Genomic DNA, 21,031 nt, shown 5'->3' on the forward strand with positions numbered 1-21,031 from the left:
AGTGCGTGGGGCGATCAATAAAAACATAGCATGTTATAAAATACTATATGAAGAAAATAAAAAGAATAGTGAAAAACAGTTAACTCTTGATAATTTTTCAAAGGAAACACCCGCAAACCCCACTGAAACGTGTCTCTTAAACGCCTCTTAAACATCTTATATTTACTTGATAAATAAATATTTCAATTTTTTTTACTTCCCTCGACTTTTGTACATTCAATATTCGCACACATTTCCAGGAACCAATTATGTGCGAAAGTCGAGGGACGCCTGTATTAGCGATAATAAGCAACAAAATAATAACATTACAATCGAAAGCGGACTGTAATTAAAATCATGAGTCATTAATAACTATATTTATATTTATTTCACATGAAGTGTTATGCTTTTTTGCAGTTAAACATTTAGGTGTCGACAAAATATTTGCTTATTATTTTTTGTACAAATTAAAACTGAAACTTAATACGGCGCAGGCAACAAGAAATATATATTTGGTATTTGGCGGAGGTACTGTTAGTCAGAGAGCCGTAAAGCATCTGTTTGAAAAATTACGTAAGTTGGTGAATAAAAATTAAGAAACTGTGTTTTAAATTTGACGTTAAAACGTTAACTAATTAAAAAGTTATGATGGTTTAAAAAATTGTTTAGGTTCTAAATAAGCCCGGCCATACAGCTGCATTTTTATAAATAATGCCCGGTATGCAATGTGTTAAGCCAAACGAAAATATTACAGTGGAATATTATTGTAAAGAAATTTAAACCATGCATAGTAAATTAGCCATAAAACATTTGATCATTATACAATCGATATTGTTTCATGATAATGTGAGAACTCATACTTCACTAATTACTGCTGTAAAATTAAACAAATTAGGATTGAAAATTTTGCCTCATCCCCCATATTCTCCTGACCTTTTCCCTACAGATTTTGATATATTTTTTCAATAATAATTATAATTAATATATTTTAATTAACAAATTGTTTTTTTTTTAATTATAGCGTTTTATATTACACTATATATAACTGAAAAATCTTACACTATAAAACAACCAATACATGTTTTATTATTTTATTTTATTTAAACAGTAAACACTACTACTACTGAGACTGATTTACGTTCACCAATTACACATACACTAAAGTTATACGAGAAGCTTAAAATTGTTCTCTTTTCCCCCATCGCCGACATAAAACGCGTATTTTACTATCACTACTATTGCGTTACATGGTCCGGAGGTCCGAGGCTTAGACGCTGTCCAGAGATTGATCCAATAAATTGGAGCACTGTTTGTCTAGCGGCAGAATGCCATTAGACTCGTCGTTCTTTCTCGAGTGCCACGGACTGAGAAAGCGTAAAAAGAAGCCACGGGGTAATAAATACCCGACCAGACGTCTGGCGAAATGGGTCAATATAACCCCCCTATACACATGCAACCCGCGCTCTCAAAATTTACAACGGCCCCAATACGGTCGTTTTGTCAACATACACGCTTCGAGAATCGAGAACAATGTATACATAACACAATATAATAATACACCGTAGCGATTATTGCCAGCAAAGATTGCTATCGTTCGATTTCATGCGAGAAATAATCGAAAATACGATCGCATTGTCTGCACATAATGTATAATATTATATACGCTGACGAAATTAAATTCATATTTGTAGAGTATAAAGTTCAACTTGTGTTTCTCAAATTATTCAGGAGAACTTATGAAATATTGTATTATAAAGTGCGCACTTGAAACTCTCGAGTTTATATTAAAATATTTCTTAATTAAATTTATTCATACACAAAGAAGCAACGACACTTCAAATTACATTTTTTTGCAAGCTCAATCATTTTATTACTAGTATACTAGACCAGGGTATTTTTTTAACACTTGATAATGTAATACATTATATTTAATATATATATACTTATTTCGATAAATAATTTCCACATCGTTATTGACTAGGCAGAATAATTATCTTATAAATAAAAGCTTTCAAAGTTCATCTCATGCACATTTTTATATGAGATAAAATTTACAGAAGGAATAGCAAGAGGTCGTAAATAAAAAAAGCGATTATGTAATTTATTAAAAAGTAATTAACTAGTGTGTATTTACTTTGAAATAATATGGGTGTCCTAAATAAAATATTCTGTTTTATGTATTTATTCAACCCTTATTTATTTATATATATACATAAATAAACTTCACCGAAAATGTAATTTAAACAATGTAGTTAATAATATATTTATTTTGTGTCGGTTTCAACCACCTGCTTAGTTAATTAATTAATTATTCTAACGAGCATTTTGAACTAATGAAAAGAAATACCAACTAGTCTCAAAAGTTAATGCCTAACAATGGAAGTAAGATCTCGGGACTAATAATTGTTAATATTTCACATACCCTGTTTTAGCACATAACATATAAGCAGCGGTGGGTTGCCAAAATTTTAACAACCGGTTCGCTGTTTCTGAATCTTTAAATAGCTAGCTAGATCATCCTTTATATATGATATCCTTAAGCATCAAGCAAAAATCTATCGTACAACTGAAGGACTACTCTCTATTAAAATAAAACACTCAGCATAATTAATTCTCGCGACGTTATATACCTATAATAAGGCACAAAATAATAAATATATGACAATTGATCCATCAGCATCAATTTAATGCTATTAAAATGCAATTAAAAACAGTAATTTAATTTATATAAAGAAAATATATACGTAAATGTGAAAAAAAAACTTTTTAGTTTGAAAACCATATATAACAATTTACACACTTGGTTTTGAGCTATTGGCACATATTAATTGAAAAATTGTTTTCAAAATCCATCGATGGATTAACAGATTTTACGAGTATTAGTAATTTGACAATTCCATGTAAAATGGTTAGGATTTACTATATATTTTTACTATATTGCTGGATGTTCAATATTGCTAGATGTTCAAAAAGGATTATGCTCAGCATGTTTACAAAAGGAAAAGCGGAAAAAAAGTTTTGAGGGAAAAATAAAACGTTGCTATAATGACTATCTATTGGAAACTTTCTTAATGATTTTAGTTTTTATATTTGTGTATTTCTGGTATATATTAAGTTTCAACATTAAAACATAAATATCGTTAAATGGAATTTTGTTTCATATTTTTAATCTTTTATTTTATTTGTAAAATAACCTCATTTTTAGTACTAGAAATTGCTTAAAAAATAAGTCGTGAGTAATCAATGCTTTCAAGATGTATGTTGTATAATACAGTAGTCCCCCAATAACACGGTAAATTACGTCAAGTGCGTGTAGTTGGGGAACTAGAAAATACTCATTCATGTTTTTGCAATACATATATATGAATCAGGTGTTACTTTGGCTCGCTCACACATAAAGTAACTAGCACTCAAAAAGCACGTCCCCAATTTAACGTGTTATTGGGGGGTCTACTGTATATTGTATATTGGTCGACGAGACAACAAAACGCGGTACAACCACCAACTCTTAATAATTAGGTATTTTTAAAAATAAAACGAGCTGATGCGACTACGTGTGATACGTGTGATCAATAATGATGTGAGTCGAAAATTCTGAGAGATTCAACCACAATAAAGTGTAAGTAATGCACGAGCGCATAAACTAACTTTTATCACCCATTGATTTTTATGCCACGCGATATGAACGTATTATACTCGCATTAGTGTGTGTGGGTACATAAAATACTATATCTTTTGCAGAACAGCGATTGCCTGTCCTCGATATAACAATATCGCGTGTGCCAAACGGTCGTACTCCGTTATTATAATATTATTCGCATTTGGAATAATTCAAAAATATTTAATAATATCGTCGGATCGATTGCGATTTTTTGACGTCATTATCGCAAAGTTACAATACGTTTTCGGCCGTCTTAATTAATTACGCTGAAAGGTTTCAGAAGCTTCTCGGGTGTTAATTTGATAGAAAGCTCGAGGGCAAACTTTTCTTTTCATTTGACGTTAATTTCTGTTTTAAATTTTAACGCCACTGAGCTCACGATATTGTGTACGTGTTAATTAAATTGGATTGAAATAGTTCTTTCACGTTCGAAATAATCTGGCGTCGTTAAAAAGATAATTTTAAATTAATGCATAACTAAAAAAAAACTAAAAAAATATGAAAGAAGTCGTTATAACCAATCACGGGTTCGTACACTTATTCTAGATTTTTATTCCAGACACTTTGAGATAAATACATATTATGAATAGTATATGCGACATAGTAGAAGTAATAGCCAGAAAAACTAAATGGATAATATCCAAAATATTCGAAGAACTCATATAATCAAGACAACGAATATACCAAATTTTAAGGGATAAAAGCTGGAGTCCCATAAAGAAGTGTACTATGGCCTGTGGGAATTTAAACTATCTGCACAATTTGTTATGCCTGAACTACACTCTCTGGAAGTTGGCCAAGGTTGGCCAAGGACAGAGAATATAGTGGGTTACTTCGGTCGAGTTCGGTCTAAAATCTCTCGGAAGTTGTCCGGTGAGATACTTCCCCTTTCGCTCTATCGCGTGTTAAGTGACGAGAGTGAGAGAGATAATGATATGGTTTTTCGCAAACTGAGATAGAACGAGTAGCTCGGTTAAATTTCAGTATGCGCGTAGGCGTCCCATGGTTAACACACACGTCGAGCGCTGCATCGTGGTCACGTGGTCAAGTTATAATACCACATGCTTATCGGGGACTCATACTGACATCTTTGAATATTTTAGGGCACCAAAAGGGATTAATTATATTTTTGATAGTATATTCTTTTAACAGATATCGTTATTATATTTTTTTCATATAAAATTAAATAATTAAAAAATAGTTAATGGTACTTGATTTTGTTAAAAAAATCGTTCCGAATATCCTTATGGATTTTCCAAGATCGGTTTATATAAATGTGACACCAGGATAGTCACAGATGTGGTGTTCGTATTCTGAAGTATCATGTTTATGCCTTATGGCATTTTTCAAAAGCCGACAAAGATTTTGCGTAAATTGAATATTTACGACCGAAAAGTTTTTACTGATATCGTATTGGTGAGTGCCCACACAACTTTTATAATTATCAGTAGCGTAATTTTAATAATATGACAATTTAAAAATTGCGATTATTTGGCACCTTTTTCGATCGCGCGCAAATATGCTGTACATTACAGCAGCCGCCGTGCGTACGTCATTCACGCCCGCCGCCCGGATGGCATATGAAATTTGTGGCAATGTGTCTGCTACTCGGAAGTAGGCGACCTTGGCCGACTTTAGTTGAACTTCGGTCCGGACAACTTCCAGACAGTGTAGTGCAAGCATTACAATTTAGAAGTTACCCTCATGAAAATTCGAACAAACGAAAAGAAATATCAATCCGTCTCGTAATAGTTATAATAAGATTGCGTCAATAATTATAAATATTGCACGGACCGCTTATTAGTAAACGTTTATCACCCATAAGTACCACTGAATAAGCTACTCATTATTTGGAAAGGATGCGCGCTGAGCAATACGTTTTAATTTTATATATAAATTTACAAACTGTCCCTAGAAAAGGCGGAAAATGTCGCTGATCAAAAAGAATGTAAAATAATAAATTAAGTATTTTCCTTTCGACACCCTCACAGCATTAAATTATGCATATTTTATAAAATTCAAAAATAATTAATGATTAATTAAAATAAATATATTTTTTAATAAATAATATCTTACAGCAAATAATTAACTTTTTTCCCTTATCATTAATTAAATAAATATTGCTAAAAACAGAGAGAGAAAAATATGAATAAATTTAAATGTTTGAATACTTCGCCGATTTTTTACTAAATATTTAAATAGTCTAAAACTACGAATAATTCATAAATCTAGTCTAGAGAGCATCACAAGAACAGCTGCTCCACCGTAATTACAGCCGACAATAATACAACTCGACACTCCAACTGGTAATTTATATATGTTTATAAAATAAACCGTTATTAGCTTTTTTCAGCCTTTATCAGCAAAATTTATATTGGATGCTCCATGATATGTCCCAAACTTTTTTATTCACAAAGAATTGAAAATAAAATCAAACAAAAAGTGAAAATTGCAAGAAATAAATACAAGGGAAAAACGAGAAACATTCCAACAAATTTATAGTTGCCTGATGATTTTATGTCAGGATAAAAAAATATCATACTTCATTATTAAAAACATAAGTAAGCAACAATAAATTTAAATGAATGACAACACCATTTTATATGAAAATACAGCCAAGAACCTTAGTATTAATCTGGACACTAATTTGCGGTGGAAGGAACATATAAAAGCAGAAAAAAGAACAATAAATAAAATATAGAAAGGTGTATCTATATTGGATTATGTGAAGAAACTATTAATATACAATGAAATCAATATAAATCAAATCCTAAAACCAGTTGACTTTATGACATACAACTCTAGGGACGTGTCAAACAGTGTCACATTAGAATGATTGAAAGATTCTCAAATAAAATGCTACAAAACATTGTAAAGAATTCGTGGTATATTCGCGAGAGACATACGTCGTGACCTATGTGTCAAATGCGTCACCAGTGTTTTTTCTGTTGAGTACGAAACGAGGCTCCAACAGAACGTCAACATCGAGGCAACAATCTCCTCAATGTGGACAATTGTGTTAATGGTAGTGTATCTAAAAATGTTTGGACGCAAATTGATAAATATAATGTTCAAAAAATCATATATTTAATGCGTATATAAAAAATTTTGTAAATCTACCCAAAGTTTAATGTTGAAATCTATGCTAATAAATTGAAAATGCAGTTTATGCGACCATCCAATAAAATAATATTTTTTGCCATACACCTTGAGAAATCGAAGATTAGTCTCTGGTATATATTTTGCTTTACACAAACGTGAATCTTAAATTGAGCTATGTGGAAATTTATAAAAATAATCAGGATGTACAGGAGTATATACTCAAGGAGGTAGCGTAACTATTTACCAGTCTCGTTTCTTTTAGCTTATGTGAACCTAGTTGTCTGTTATTTTAGTGTCCCTTCAGTGTGTAAATTACTAGCAAGCTCCCGGCAGGTTTAGATGCGAGCGATAGCGAGCACCGACATTTAGTATGCTTTAAATAAATTATGTAAAAACCTTGATCGTTTTACATGTGCTATCGAAACCAGCAACATGTTTCATACATAAAAATCTAATTAGACCGCCTGTGAAGGATAAGATTCGATAAATTAGAGGTAATCTTGAGAAGAGAAAAATATTGCTAGTATTAAACTGAGACTAAATTGCGTCATCCTTTAAACTGGTCTCAATCACCACCGAGTTATCACAATGCAAATAGAAACATCAATTTTGTGCAAGGTTAGTATCGAATATATTTATGCTTATGTTATAACTTCCATTCAGTGATTGATATAGTAACATAAAATACAACGTTTTGATCTGTGGCGGGATGCTGCATTAAACCGAAAGATGAAAATACCCTTAACCATGATAAAAGCCACGACTCACCTATAACATTATTGTTCTGTGCATTATTGGCCGCGTGCAGCATCTGCTGGTGGTGCAGTAGATGCTGTTGCAGTTGCTGCTGCAGCGCGAACTGGGCCTGTGCATTTCCCGGAAGTCCTCCGGATGACAGTATCACAGGTAATCCCACTTGCGTCGCAGAATCAGTCTCTTCTTCTTCACCTGAAAAATCAAAATAATATATTATTGACATGTATAATTAATTTTGTATGTAATACGACATGGATATTATACCAAATTTGAATTTGATAAAAAAAATGCTCCTTTGATCTTAGACAATACGATATTCCAGCAAGATAAACAAATTCTATTTCGGACTTTGCCAAAGACAAAGCGAATGTATGAAAAAAATCAACCTAACGTTAAATAAATAGGGATGATACCGCATGAAAGTCAAATAAACGGTTTAGAAAATAAACTGAAAGCGATACATTTATATATAAACGAAACAACAAAGAACTTTCCTGAGTGAAAATGTCTCGAGACTACTTGTATGTATTTTTAAAACTAGTTACTGTGGGATTATTAGTTTTGTTATATATTATTATTAGATAAGCAGAGATAATTATTAATAATATCATTTCTTAGTAATTCTCTCAATGATATATAGATTATACCAATATGATTCTGCTACAAAATAAAATATTTAATCCAATATAGTTTTGTTTTCTATTTATAAATGGTCGATTGAAAATGTTTTTGTTATCTTATTGATGTATCTAATTTATTACTGTAATTAGTTTTGTTAACTTGAATACTTTATTGACTTAATGGATTAATAATATTTTTTACCACAAATATTAAATTAACTAATTCATATCATCTGCTATTAATTTTCTTCTAGCACGTTCTATTTTTATTAAATAAAAATATATACGCATTAATAATCGACAGTAGTAAAAATAATATAAAAAAATGATACCACTACAATATTTGTTATGCGTTTTTTCACATATTTCTCTTCACTTTTTATTTTTGTTAGCGAAGGTTTTTCAGTTTGTCCGAAAGCACGGGCACGGCAAGATGAAGTAGAAATAGGTGAAAAATCTTCCGAATCGATAGATTCTACCGAATTCTGCATCCATGCTTTAGCCTTACTCAAAAGAAAACCTTCGAATTTAATTTTACCGTTACGATTCAAATGTTGATAGACACTGAACGAAAAAAACAATGGCAATTAAAATAAATAATAAACAACTTTCTTTTGTTTATTCCATTGTTTTTCAAATATTATGAACTAGGTATTAATCAGACTTTTTTCAGTCTAGATTGATTGATTTGAATGGTGCTCTTATATCGCTGTGTAATAATAAAACAAAGAAAATCATAATAACCTCTATAGAATATTTTATAGTTTTGTATCTACTTCACCATCATGGCCCAAAAGAAACAACTCGATAGCGTTATACATAAAAGCACGCAGCAATAAAAACATATACATTAATGTTTTCAACGATCATTAAAAACGGAATTAACCTCTATTTCGTCCGCATAAATTTCGCGAAACCTCGATCAAACTTGTCAAAGTTTTATAATGTACTGTGCATTCAACGCGTGTGAGTACGGTCAAAAGCGAGTACTGTGTTACATGCCTGCTTGATTGATTTACTTTTTATCGATTCGCTGTGGGTTATATCGGGTCGTGTCGGTATACTACGTGTGGGTCGTTCGAAAAGTATCTGAACTTTTAAAATAGCACGTCTATACAACGCTGTGAGTGTTTTCTCGTTTGGCGACGTGACAGAAGGACGTCTTCCGCGAGTAGGTGCTCGTCGTAACAAACATGTAATAACATTTAACCATAAATAAATTATCTGCAGCAGCTAACCTGTGTTATTATTGTGTGAGCAAAATATGAGATATATTTTGCCCACAACATAAGATATATCAATTTGGGATTTGGCGAGAGTACTGTTAGTCAGAGAACTGTAATGCGTCGGTTCAAGAAATTCCATACTAGCAAAGGAACCCAATGAAAGACCTTAATCTGCTCTTAATGTAGAAAGATTTAATTATTGTTAAAGATAATCCGCATAGCACTGTTCAGACACTCGCAGCAGTTTTAGATGTTTCTCCTGCAATCTGTGACATCTGGATGTCATATGAAAAGTGAAAAATCGGTATTGCACAAACTAACAACATCGCAAAAATAACGATTCGAAGCCTGGTCTTTATTAGTTCTGAACCAATTATTCCTATGTATTATGGTTCCCTTGACCCCCCAATAGCACGGTAAATTGGGGACGCGCTATTTGGATACCCCTTACTTTATGTGCGAGCGAGCTAAATGGAGCATATCTCACCACACGCGCGCGAATCGTATGTATTGCAAAAAATTGTATGAGTATTTTATAGTTTCCTAAATACACACACCCAAATAGCACAGTGATATTGGGGGGTCTACTGTATATTGATTTTTCACTAGTCTGGCTCTACTGTTAGCTGGCTAAGTCAAAAATGAGCAGAAACTATCAATAAAGTGTCCCTTATACAATAGAATAATTTTAAAACATATTTTATTTATCAATTCAAAGAAAAAAATTGTTAGCAACTCAATATGTTACAGTGAATGTTTATCACCAGTGAAGTTATATTTTCACCGGCATTAAATGAAATTATATGCTGCTTTAAAATGTCTATGAAACTCAATTTGCAGTTCAAAGTCAAACATTACCTAAACAAATAAACCAAAACCAAACTTGACCTAATAATAGTTCTAAAACAAACTATAGTTTTCGAACTTACATTATGTTAATTTGTAAAGGTTAGGTTTCGCAACTGTCAATTTGAGTTTCAACGACAGTTTAGAGCAGTATATATTTTCGGTTAAATTATATGTTCGCTAGTAGAAATATATACCTACTAGTGAAATTGTATCTATTCTAGTGAATATACAACTTTGCAAAAATACACGTTTACTGTAACAAATATAAAAATATTTTTGTGGCAAAACAAATGTTATGCCACAGAAATGTATTTATATATTCTAAATTGATTTATAATTTATTTAGTTATGCTAACAAAAATATCATATTTTAGAAATAATCTTTTTGTTTAAAAGTAAAATTCACGCTTTTTACGACTACTTCAAAAGAGTAAAAGCGAGATTTAAAATGTGTAGCTAAGATGAGATATGTACTACTCGAGAGGAAAATTTGAATTGAGTCGTAAATTAATATTTTAAAAAATACAAATTAAAAGTCCGGGAACTTTTTGGACAGCTTCCGATTGTGGGTATATCGGGTGCGGTTTTCGCACGTCGAAAGTGGTGACCGCTTCAAATTGATATTTATATACATTCTGTGGCGTTTTGTTTTGCGAATCCTTTGGAATTTAACTCACGTACATCCTAGCTAAAAAAAATAGGACTAGGCACCATTTTTGCCATTCGAATCACGCGTCGAAATGGGAAGTAGTATAGTGCGTAGAATTAGCTACAGATTGCTAATTAAAATCACTATATGAAAGGCGGGCTACAACACCCCCGGATAACTAACTTATAAGTGAGATTTGATGATGTAATTATATTCGAATTACGTTATCAAATTATAACTACACTTCGGATACATCGTCTTTCATCACCCACCTGAATATGTAATATTATTTAATAATAAATATTTAATTAATTAATTAATATATTTTAGTTACGGTTTATTGTAGGAATCATCGGCATTGATATAATAGAAATATCAGTATTTTTGTACTATCAAATACGCGACACTAGTTCAATTGTAATATTTTTGGAATGCCTTTATATAATATTCTTAGAACGGAGGATTCAAAATATGTATAATTTATTTGTGAAAAATGTCGTATATTTTACTACAAATCTATTTATCTTATACTTGTGTAATTGTTAATTTAAATTTGAAAAACTTTTCCACCATTTAATCAATAATAAAATGCCCAGAATCAAATTAGACAGTGAAACCTTAACCAGATGTCCAGTACCATGTTAAGGGTTTAAACCCTACTTTATTTACCTCATTTGCAGAATAAAATACAAGCCCAAAAGCACATTTACAACATAAAATACCGACCTTCTTCAATGCATTATTCATTACCGACCACATTTTAGCAAGATGCTTCTTCGTCCCATACAGACAGATCAGTCATTTTCAATTTGAAGCGAATTATTATTACGCCTGGAAAAGTTTATCGCTATCCCACGCGAGCTCTCCCGTGACAAACCGTCAGGTCTATATTTATAAGGTTTGTATTGGCTCAGGTGTTCTTTCTCGCGGCAGGGGCGTCAATTATTCAGTTCGATAGATTAATTCTGGAAATTCGGAGGCTAATCCTTCGAACTATGTGCAACAAATAGTTTGTTTAATCCGGCATTGGAACAAAGGCGTTAGATTTCTCTATGAAACAGTGGATAATCTTCACAGTTGAAAACAATATTACAATTACAGCTGATAATAAGTTGGAATAATTTCAGTAAACTTATTGCTTCCGCCGTAGAAAGCTCTTGGCTTGGCTCCAAAAATAATAACTTGTAGTTCAACGTGCAACCGTAATGCATGAGGTTAGCATTTTCTTCCATTAAACTATCTAATTTTATGAATACATCCCTTAGATAAAGTGTAATGTGAGGGAAGCGCGATATAATTTACAAATGGTTTTTACAAGAAAATAAATAGGATTCTATGGTATGAATTGAATAATATGAACATACTTAAAAATTCTATAAAACGGATATTTTTTATATCTATCTTTTCATCCTGACATTTAGCAAAATTCAGCTACAAATCAATATTTTTTTCACTTTAATTTCACAGTTAATCTTTCAGTAAGCAAACTTATTTCCTTTCAATCTGTAAATAAGAAAGTTAAGGACATACCTTAACTTTCTGAATTATTTATCTGTTTTCTCGGAGCTGGGAGTAGCGTAGAATAAAATGATTGTAGGGGATTAGCATTAGTAGTTTTATCGGGGTAGGATATCAAAGTAGAATTTAGTCTAAGAGGGCCGAAATATCAGCCCATGTACATATGCAAAAAAAATCCACCCGCCGAAAATTTTAAAATTGTCAACATAAAAGGAATACATTTGCTCAGAATCTCAGGCAAATCTAACAGAACCTAGCAGTTCCCAGTAATTATGTAATGTAACAAAGAAATGACCGCGCCCTATTTATGATAGGGATGGCTGGCGAAGTGAAAACAAAAGCAGTTATTTCATACACATAATTACTTTAAACTTATTTCCATTCAGACATATTTTTTCCAAATAGTTCACGGAATATGCTTCACTAAATATTGGTGCTAAATATCAGCAATAAGTAAGTTTATTTATATTTAAATAAAAAACGTATTTAAAAAAATTGCGCGTAATGTATGCTTTTTTTTTTAAAAAAAAAACGTTTTTATTGGAAAACAAAGCAATGTTATTTTTTTCTGTTACTAACTAAATATAGGTTGTATTTTTGTTGTATATGTTGTTTTTTTTTTGCAAAAAATGCAAAAATCAAATTAAAATATCTCCCGAAATTAAAATAAAATATTTATAATAATACAATTATTGATTCGACCATCGTGACGCATTGGGGTAACCTGTTAGGTTACAATAATCTTAATTTAATTTAATTAAAAAAAATTAACAAAAATTATAATAGCAAATTGTTTTCAATTTAGTTTAAGTAAAAATTCAATAAGTATTTATATTTGTCAATTTTACAGTCAATTAATCTATTATTAGTTCAAAAGCCTTTTTTTAATGTCAAAATGTGTGCAATAAATCAGGTTAAGAGTAAAACGCTTGGTGAAGATCAAGTAGTACTACGAATATGTGATTATCGTGGATATTATCAGTGAGTATTTGAGAAACAATTAGTTAATAAATAATCTTGTAATATAAATATTGTGGGCAATTTTAAATTACATGTAGCTTAGGAATAGGGGTTTATACAGTTAAACCTGCCAAAAAACCGTAATTAAACCGAAGAATTGCGTCCAATAAATGGGATAATCGACACAAATTATGGACTGTTTTGGATTGAGGAAGAATAACGCTTTCTAATGAGAATAAAATAAGTTTAAAGGAGGGATTAGGGCACACCCTAATGATTTAGGGTGTGCTTCTTTTGTTCCGGAATGGAAGGTTTCCACTTTATCGACGGAACAGTGAACAAAAAATATATAAAAATTTCATTCTTCGAGAAAAGCACTTGGATGATTATGCATCCTGTTATCGGGTGAAAAATAGTCAGTAATGATTTAGTACTATATTAAAATATTTCAGAATATTAGCGAAAATATAGAATTAAATCCTTGAAACACGTTTCAATTCAGATGCAAACTTGATCATAATAATCAGCTGTATAAGTTTTACGTATATATTGTATTAAGTGATAACCACCTAGCGACAACCGATTCATTAATTTCAAAAAGAAAATCTCGAGAGTGAAATTGGCACGTGAAAGGACGACGAATGCTAAATTGGCACATAAATTCCAACCGCGAACGTCCAGGATTAATGGTAGTTTGTTTAAAATTTTCCGACTCGAAAGAAAAGACCGCGCTTACGTATCTCTGGGTATGCGTGGGCCGCAAGTCGTATACGGGTAGCTTAATTTGTTCGGCAATGGTCCGTTTTAATGCGAAACGACTTGTCGTGCTCGCTAAGTAATCCGCGAGCGTGTGTGGGCCGCAAATTTTCCATTTTCCACCGGAAAATTATATAAACGCACACCTTCGTGTAATCCTTCAGTAATCCTCGCTCCTCTTCTTTGTCCTGCGATGCTGGCGCAATTAGTGTGTGAAGCTATTTATTTATTTACAAAAAAGCGACTGTTTTCTTTTTTCCAATCCTAATCGTTATTTGATCGTTCTTTCAGTCTAAGACGAGCGCTTATCCGAATCCAAACACTTGCGAGACTAATCGGGCACGCGGGCCGCAAACTTTTAATCCTTTAGCGCGATTTGGTGATTGTTACGGATTGAAAGTTTGCCGGCGCCTCGTTAAATCTGCTGTTAAGGTTGAAAGCTTTGTTTATATATATTTTAAGTTTGATTTCACCTCGAAGGATAAAAATTGTTCTATTATCAGTCACTGTTAATTTTTCACATAATTTTCTATTTTTGTCTATTGATTTGCTTGTGTCGCAAAACGTAGTTAACGGTTGCGTAGTGACTTGTACTATATTAAAATAGGATAGAACTTTATATCAAATTTAACATACAACGTACGAATATATTGTATTACAAGCTTATAGCGTGTATGTACAGATCTTCATCATCCTATTTGAATTACTTACGTTTCGGAGCGACAATATTACACATTTACGGGTATTCGCGTCCCACGGGGTTTATTTTATTAAGACAAAATTTATTATTAAATTTAAATAAGTTGAGTAAAGTGTGCTACAGGCGTCTCCGAAGTGGGACGCAGGATCATTGGATGCGATGAGAGAAGCGGCTGCTTCCGCGGCCTCCGCTTGGTTGCAGTCCAGCAAATTGGAAGGCTCTTGAAGTTCAGATGTCTTGGACTCCGAAGTGAATGTTCAAGTATGGATGCCAGTAGTGTCAGAGAAAACCTCTGAGAGAAAGTTTTCAAACTACATGTCTGAGAGGAAGTGATTCTTGGATACCCGCGTTCCAGTATAACTTCCATGGTAACTTGTGTTGTCCACTTTTTCGACAGAACCGCAGAAGGGTGGCGAATTTTTTTAAATAAATTTTCGTTGACCGATAAACATAAAAAAGCTAATACATAGTTTTCCATTGTTGTGTTGCGTTTAAATGAAGAAATGATTGAACTGTTAAAACAAGCTGAACTAGCCTTTTTATGGTTTTAATCGCATACTTCTAATAATCGACTCCTATTTATAAATTTGTTTCGCCAATTTACGAGCCTTTGATTGGCTAACATTAAAAAAATTTTCTCACCAAAAAACTATCGATTTTATAGTAAGGTAGAAATGTTTTTCTTATAGGATTTCCTAAATTTATACATCTAAATAGGAGAAAAATTATGAGTACATTGAAAAATAAAAACTTGAATTGTATACTTATAATTTATTTTATTGTTGGTTCTAAAATTATATTACACAAATTGCTGTAGCAAAAATGTTGATTGAAGACTTGTAAACTAATAATATAAATAAAAAAATCTATAGTTTTAATTATTATGGTATAATTAATTAAATAATTACACATTAAATATTTAAAAATTCGCGAAAAAATAATGATTTAAAATCTATTAATCAGCCTATGCCTACGAACGAAAGCGATACTCGCGCCTACTACCGGAACGCTTCATAATATTCCCATGTCGTCTGGACGAAGTACCGTTACGCGAAATAGCATGCTTTATCTCTTTCTTCGTTGCGTGCGACACCCCTCCCACTTTTATTTCTAGGGGATCGGCGTCAGTTCTGGATTGTTAAATGAATAAATTTGATTAACCTACAATACCACTAACTTCATTCCATAATTTTGCTACTTATGTATCTGATTTTTTTAATTTTGGGCAGAATTTCAACGATATTTTAAATAAATATAATTATTATAGTCAATATTAAAGGTGTTCCTACTATTTGTGTTCTTTCTATGTTTCCAAAAGCAATAAAATATTTGTATTTATTATAAGAAAAAAGCATTATTATTTAATAAAAATTAAATAGTGAATATTTCTTTAGAAGCGCAGGGTAACACCCCCACGGTGTATGGCTGAGAGGCAAATAGTAGTGGATTCTAATTAGAATGTAACGGTAAACCATCGAGCTCGATAGGGAATCTTATGATGATACCGGAACATGCCGCTAACCCTTATCCCGTACGCGGCGTTAAACAAAAGCCATCATAAAAATAAGGCAGACCAAATTCGTTTGCCGCATGACAAAACGGTCAGAGTAAATCTTGTTCTACGATCATTCTCTTTGAGTTTCCCCTGCAATTTTATGACAAACAACGTGCATTATTTTTTGTAAAATCGACTTAACCAGTTAAATCCGGAATTTAGTTTTAAATATCCCTTACTTTTTGTTATAAAACACATAGCAGTTTTATCACCAATACAAAATAAATGACATTTTTATTACTTCTTACTGAAATCTGGGGTTATTGTAGTAAACGGTATATTTTTATTTTACACGACAAATATATCCGCAAACCGCACCGAAATATAGTTTTGGATTCTAGTCTAACGCAGTTAACAGGTTTTATATTTTTTTTATCGTGCTCTTGTGAAATCTTAAGATTTTAGATAAAATATGCTTTTGTGAAGTTGTACATGTTATTTTTTTACTACCCCTGGTGATAATAGTACAAATTGTGACATAAAGATATCTGAAAATCTTATTTTTACATGCTTTCGTGAAATTTTCTACAATATTTTTTTACTTTGAAATATGTTTGTAACCCAGCTTGATCGAAGGGGGGACATAAAGGACCCCATATTTCATAGTTTATGTCATATATTTTTAATTAAATATTATTCAATTCATATTTTGGAATAAAAAAGCAGATACATCTGATTCTCTTTTTTCACGGAAAACTTTCCAGAAGTGCCGTGCAAAAAAAGTAGAGATAGATTCCAATACGTAAAATCAACTTAAAATATAAAATCCTCAAACTCAAAATTAAATCGAATTTATAAATTACTTACATATTAATTAGTAAATTTACATTGATTGCGATTTAAATTTAGTTTAATATAGGTACATCTAACATCTTATAATTCGACAAATGGCAAAAATTTAAATATTAACATTTACTTTTTATTTTCTTGTTATCGTGTTAATGGAAAAATTCAGTTGAAAAAGTATTGGTCCGTTCGTTGGACCGTGCAAAAATAGAATCAAGTGTATAGCACAAAACCTTTTAGTCCGTTCGCATATGTGGTAACAAAAGGACAGTAAATGGGTAGATTCTTGATTTAACTAACAATCTTTGTCACTAAATATTTACGCCTTCTAGAAGGCACTAAGCAGTGTTAGTCAAACTTTTATTTAGTTTAATTTATACAACGTGTTATTTCATTAACAAAACTATATTTTTTTCTTCGGTGATATTTAAGTATATTACATATTTATAGTATTTTTACATATTTATACACATTATTTGTTAACAGTATAAATTATTATTTAAATATTGGGGTCCAGAAATGACCCCTGTTAGTACAACGCGCGATATTTCTACCTTCCACCCGCCAAGAGTTACAAAAAACCTGCACAATTTATTTATTAAGGTATATGTACATATATCAAACTATGAACATAGTTTGAAAGTCATTGAAGAATTTATTTATTTATTAATCAATTTATGATTATAATAATAATTTTCTCTTGGAATAACATTTCGAATTCAATGAAAAAATGCTTGTGGTTTTAGCCACACTGAAATACTCAACCACAGAATTATTACAATGTAATATCTAAATTTTTTAATTAAAGAAATATAAATAATTAAAACACGAAATGTTTTACAGTCTATTCATCAATTTGTAGCAAACCACAAAATTAAATAGTATTTTATGAACATTAACGCCCAAAAGCGAAATTAAATCGAAAACAATTTATATATTTACATTGCGGAAAAACCAATTACTGTATATCGCGGCCCTTTCACGAAAATATATTTACTTAACAGACTAAAAATAAAAATGTCAAGGTACGTAGATATAGTTAAAAATAATTTATACATCTTTTTTAATTTTATAAAAAATAAACTTGAATACAACGAAGCTTATTAGAATAAAAACACGAAAGGTACACAACGACATCTGTGGCAGAACGACGAAAACAATTTCGCTTTTAGCTTGAAAGCTCACCGAAGCTTTCAGCTGGGTTAAAAAGCTTTTCAGTTAGTTTCGCTACGTAACACAGAGCAGTTTTTGGCGCTGTTATTTTTTATTTAATACAGGTACCTCAACTACATCGCATGTCGTTATACGTCGAACTTGGTCATTAGATTTGTAATAATTTATTACAAAATATATATATAATATGTATAAGGAGACCATAAAAATGTGAAATTCATGTTTGTTTACATTGGAATTGTCGAATATCTCTATGGCTTAAAAAAATAAATTTAGCGAATTTTATATCTAACGACACGTGCAATATTTACAAATTGAAAAAAATGACATACCTGGCTCGGGTATGGGAGAAATGGGGCTATCGGGCATTAGGATGCCCTTCTGCACCAGCTCATCCCTATTTGCTCGGACGGATATCTTTCGCTCCAACGCTGCGAAAAATAAAAATAAAAATAAATAAATATTTTGAGGTGGTTAGGTACAAAAAATCCGATATACGCGATATAGGCTAAAAGCTCCTTGGGTACGTTGATATTTTAGTGAAATAAAATGTATTTTAACTTAATAAAATAAGCAAGCAATATTATTCCACGTTAAATTAATGTTTAAAAAAAATCGACACAACGAGACATTGCGTTGCATTTCTCATACAAATAATAATTAATTTCCTATATACAATTATATGTTTTTTACCTAAAAAAATAATATAAAATTGTTGAACGTCACAATGCATCTAAATTGAGACGCTAAAAGCTCTCGACTCGAAAGCAATTTGAAGACGTGAAAAATTCAAGCTGATATCTTACAGCTTTGGCTTTGAAAAGCTTTCACCATATAAACGTATGGATACATATTTAAATTTAATAAAAACAGCAATTCTAAAAATTAACACAAAGCGACTAATATTAAAAAAAAATCAGAAAAACTAGTACAGGTTGATGTATAATATATAAACACATTTTTTTAATATTATTTTGCTGGAAAATTATTTTCATGCGGAATGTGTTTAATAGTCTATTTATATTCCAAAGGCAGTTTATTTTTATTTTTAGAACATGGATGTTTTTCGTTTACAATATTGATATTGCGAATTATTTGAACCCTGAAGAAGTATCACATAATAATCTAAGCGCTGATAGTGGCACTGTCGTAAATTTTCTAGGCTTTTAAATTTGATATATAAATAAATTAAATATATTGTTTTTTTATGTTATCTTTTATACTAAATTTTAGATATACTACTATTAGTTTTTTTATTTTTTGTTTGATGTAATTTATATTCACATCAAACATATCAAGTATGGTAAAGTACTATAACTATAATTTCAAATCCACTACTTTTCGATTTAAAGCTATAAAAAAATGATCAATATTATCTTTTCTTAAATAAATATTATTTAAAATAAAATAAGCAATAATGTTCGATCAGTTCTTCAACCTAGATTCCGCGAACTACTGAGAAAAAAATGATTAATAAAACAAATATATTTTTCAACTTATTGTGTGAAAATATGGGTAGTTTACATAAGACATCTTAAATTGTTATCTAAGTTTAGGCTTCCTGGAAGAATATTATAAAATAGAGGGGTTCCATATGCTGTGGATAAATGACGACCTCTGCTTTATATTATATAATACATTTTTTCTTGAATGAAATCTTTTGTGACCTTAACCGTCTTATAAGGCTGAAGGACCAGCGAAATACCTTGTTTGAATAATTTATATTTTTGTCAACAAATTTGGTTATCCCCGCGTCCGGTATAAGTTTACTGTTCGGATTGATCCAACAATCTCTTGTCCATAACGATATTTTTAGCATTACTCAAATAAACCACACGCTGGTTAGCTATAATTAGTTCTTGAGCTATTTTATATATATTAATCTATGATTTGATTCTAGCAATTTTATTAAAATCTGTATTTTATTTGAGATTAAAAAAATCCTAAGAACGAAGCGGGTGATTCGGGTTAAACTTTGAATTCCGAATGTAGAGCTGGATCAAAGTTGACGTGGAGAGGGAAGCGGCTGCTTCTTAGATTTTCGCTATCTATAGTTACAGCTGCTTTTTTAAGCCCCGTGTATTGGTTTTTATACTCATAGCCATCCTGAGGGAGATTTAGTGCTCGCCCACTTTTACTGCCAAAAGCAATTATGTCGGTCTGGAGTGAGTAATTGGATAAGTCGGTTTCGTATTGGGTTTTTATTTGCGTATGACTGTTAAAATTGGTTTAGATCGGTTGTTATATATTTTGAACAAAAAAGTCAGTGCATCCTGCATTTTACGTGCGTTCCTTTGTTATATGAACAATTGTAGAAGTCTATGATACATCCGTAAAGACATCTACAACTGATACTTATAGCTAATTATTTTTATTTATGGCCGGCAATAAATATACCAAACACTTGCAATTGACTAATCACATTATTATAAATGCGGTATGCTTTTCTTTCTTCTAGTAGTCAATAGATAAATATATAGATTCTATATGTATGTTATATGTTAATATTTATTTATATACTAATACATATTGGCATATAAGTACTCTTGAAGAGAAGCTCGTAAATATTATATTTCTATGTATCATTTCATAATTATACGTACTATCAATTCAAATATTTAAATAAACATTTTTTTGTTATTAAATAAATGAATATATGCACTCGAATCCTCTTCAGAAACATTAGCAAAAACAACCAAATTAATTATGAATCGTACAACAATGGCGTTTTGAACGTTGAT

At 31.2% G+C, this 21,031-nt stretch overlaps 1 protein-coding gene across 11 annotated transcripts in view; it reads right to left on the reverse strand.

Annotated features, from left to right (window-relative positions):
- LOC148235498 (phosphatase and actin regulator 2) overlaps nt 1–21,031 on the reverse strand; it is a 309,559-nt gene that overhangs the window by 182,571 nt on the left and 105,957 nt on the right. For all 11 annotated transcript variants that reach the window (XM_088187115.1, XM_088187111.1, XM_088187110.1 and 8 more), the window contains exons 3-4: nt 18,623–18,721; nt 7,511–7,690 (exon numbers count right to left, since the gene is read on the reverse strand). In XM_088187115.1, coding sequence (XP_088043241.1) covers nt 7,511–7,690; nt 18,623–18,721 — 279 coding nt within the window. The remainder of the gene's footprint in view (nt 1–7,510; nt 7,691–18,622; nt 18,722–21,031) is intronic.

This window comes from Plectrocnemia conspersa, unplaced genomic scaffold (assembly GCF_051122295.1).
Source record: "Plectrocnemia conspersa isolate PC_06_02 unplaced genomic scaffold, ASM5112229v1 ptg000005l, whole genome shotgun sequence".
NCBI lineage: Eukaryota > Metazoa > Arthropoda > Insecta > Trichoptera > Polycentropodidae > Plectrocnemia > Plectrocnemia conspersa.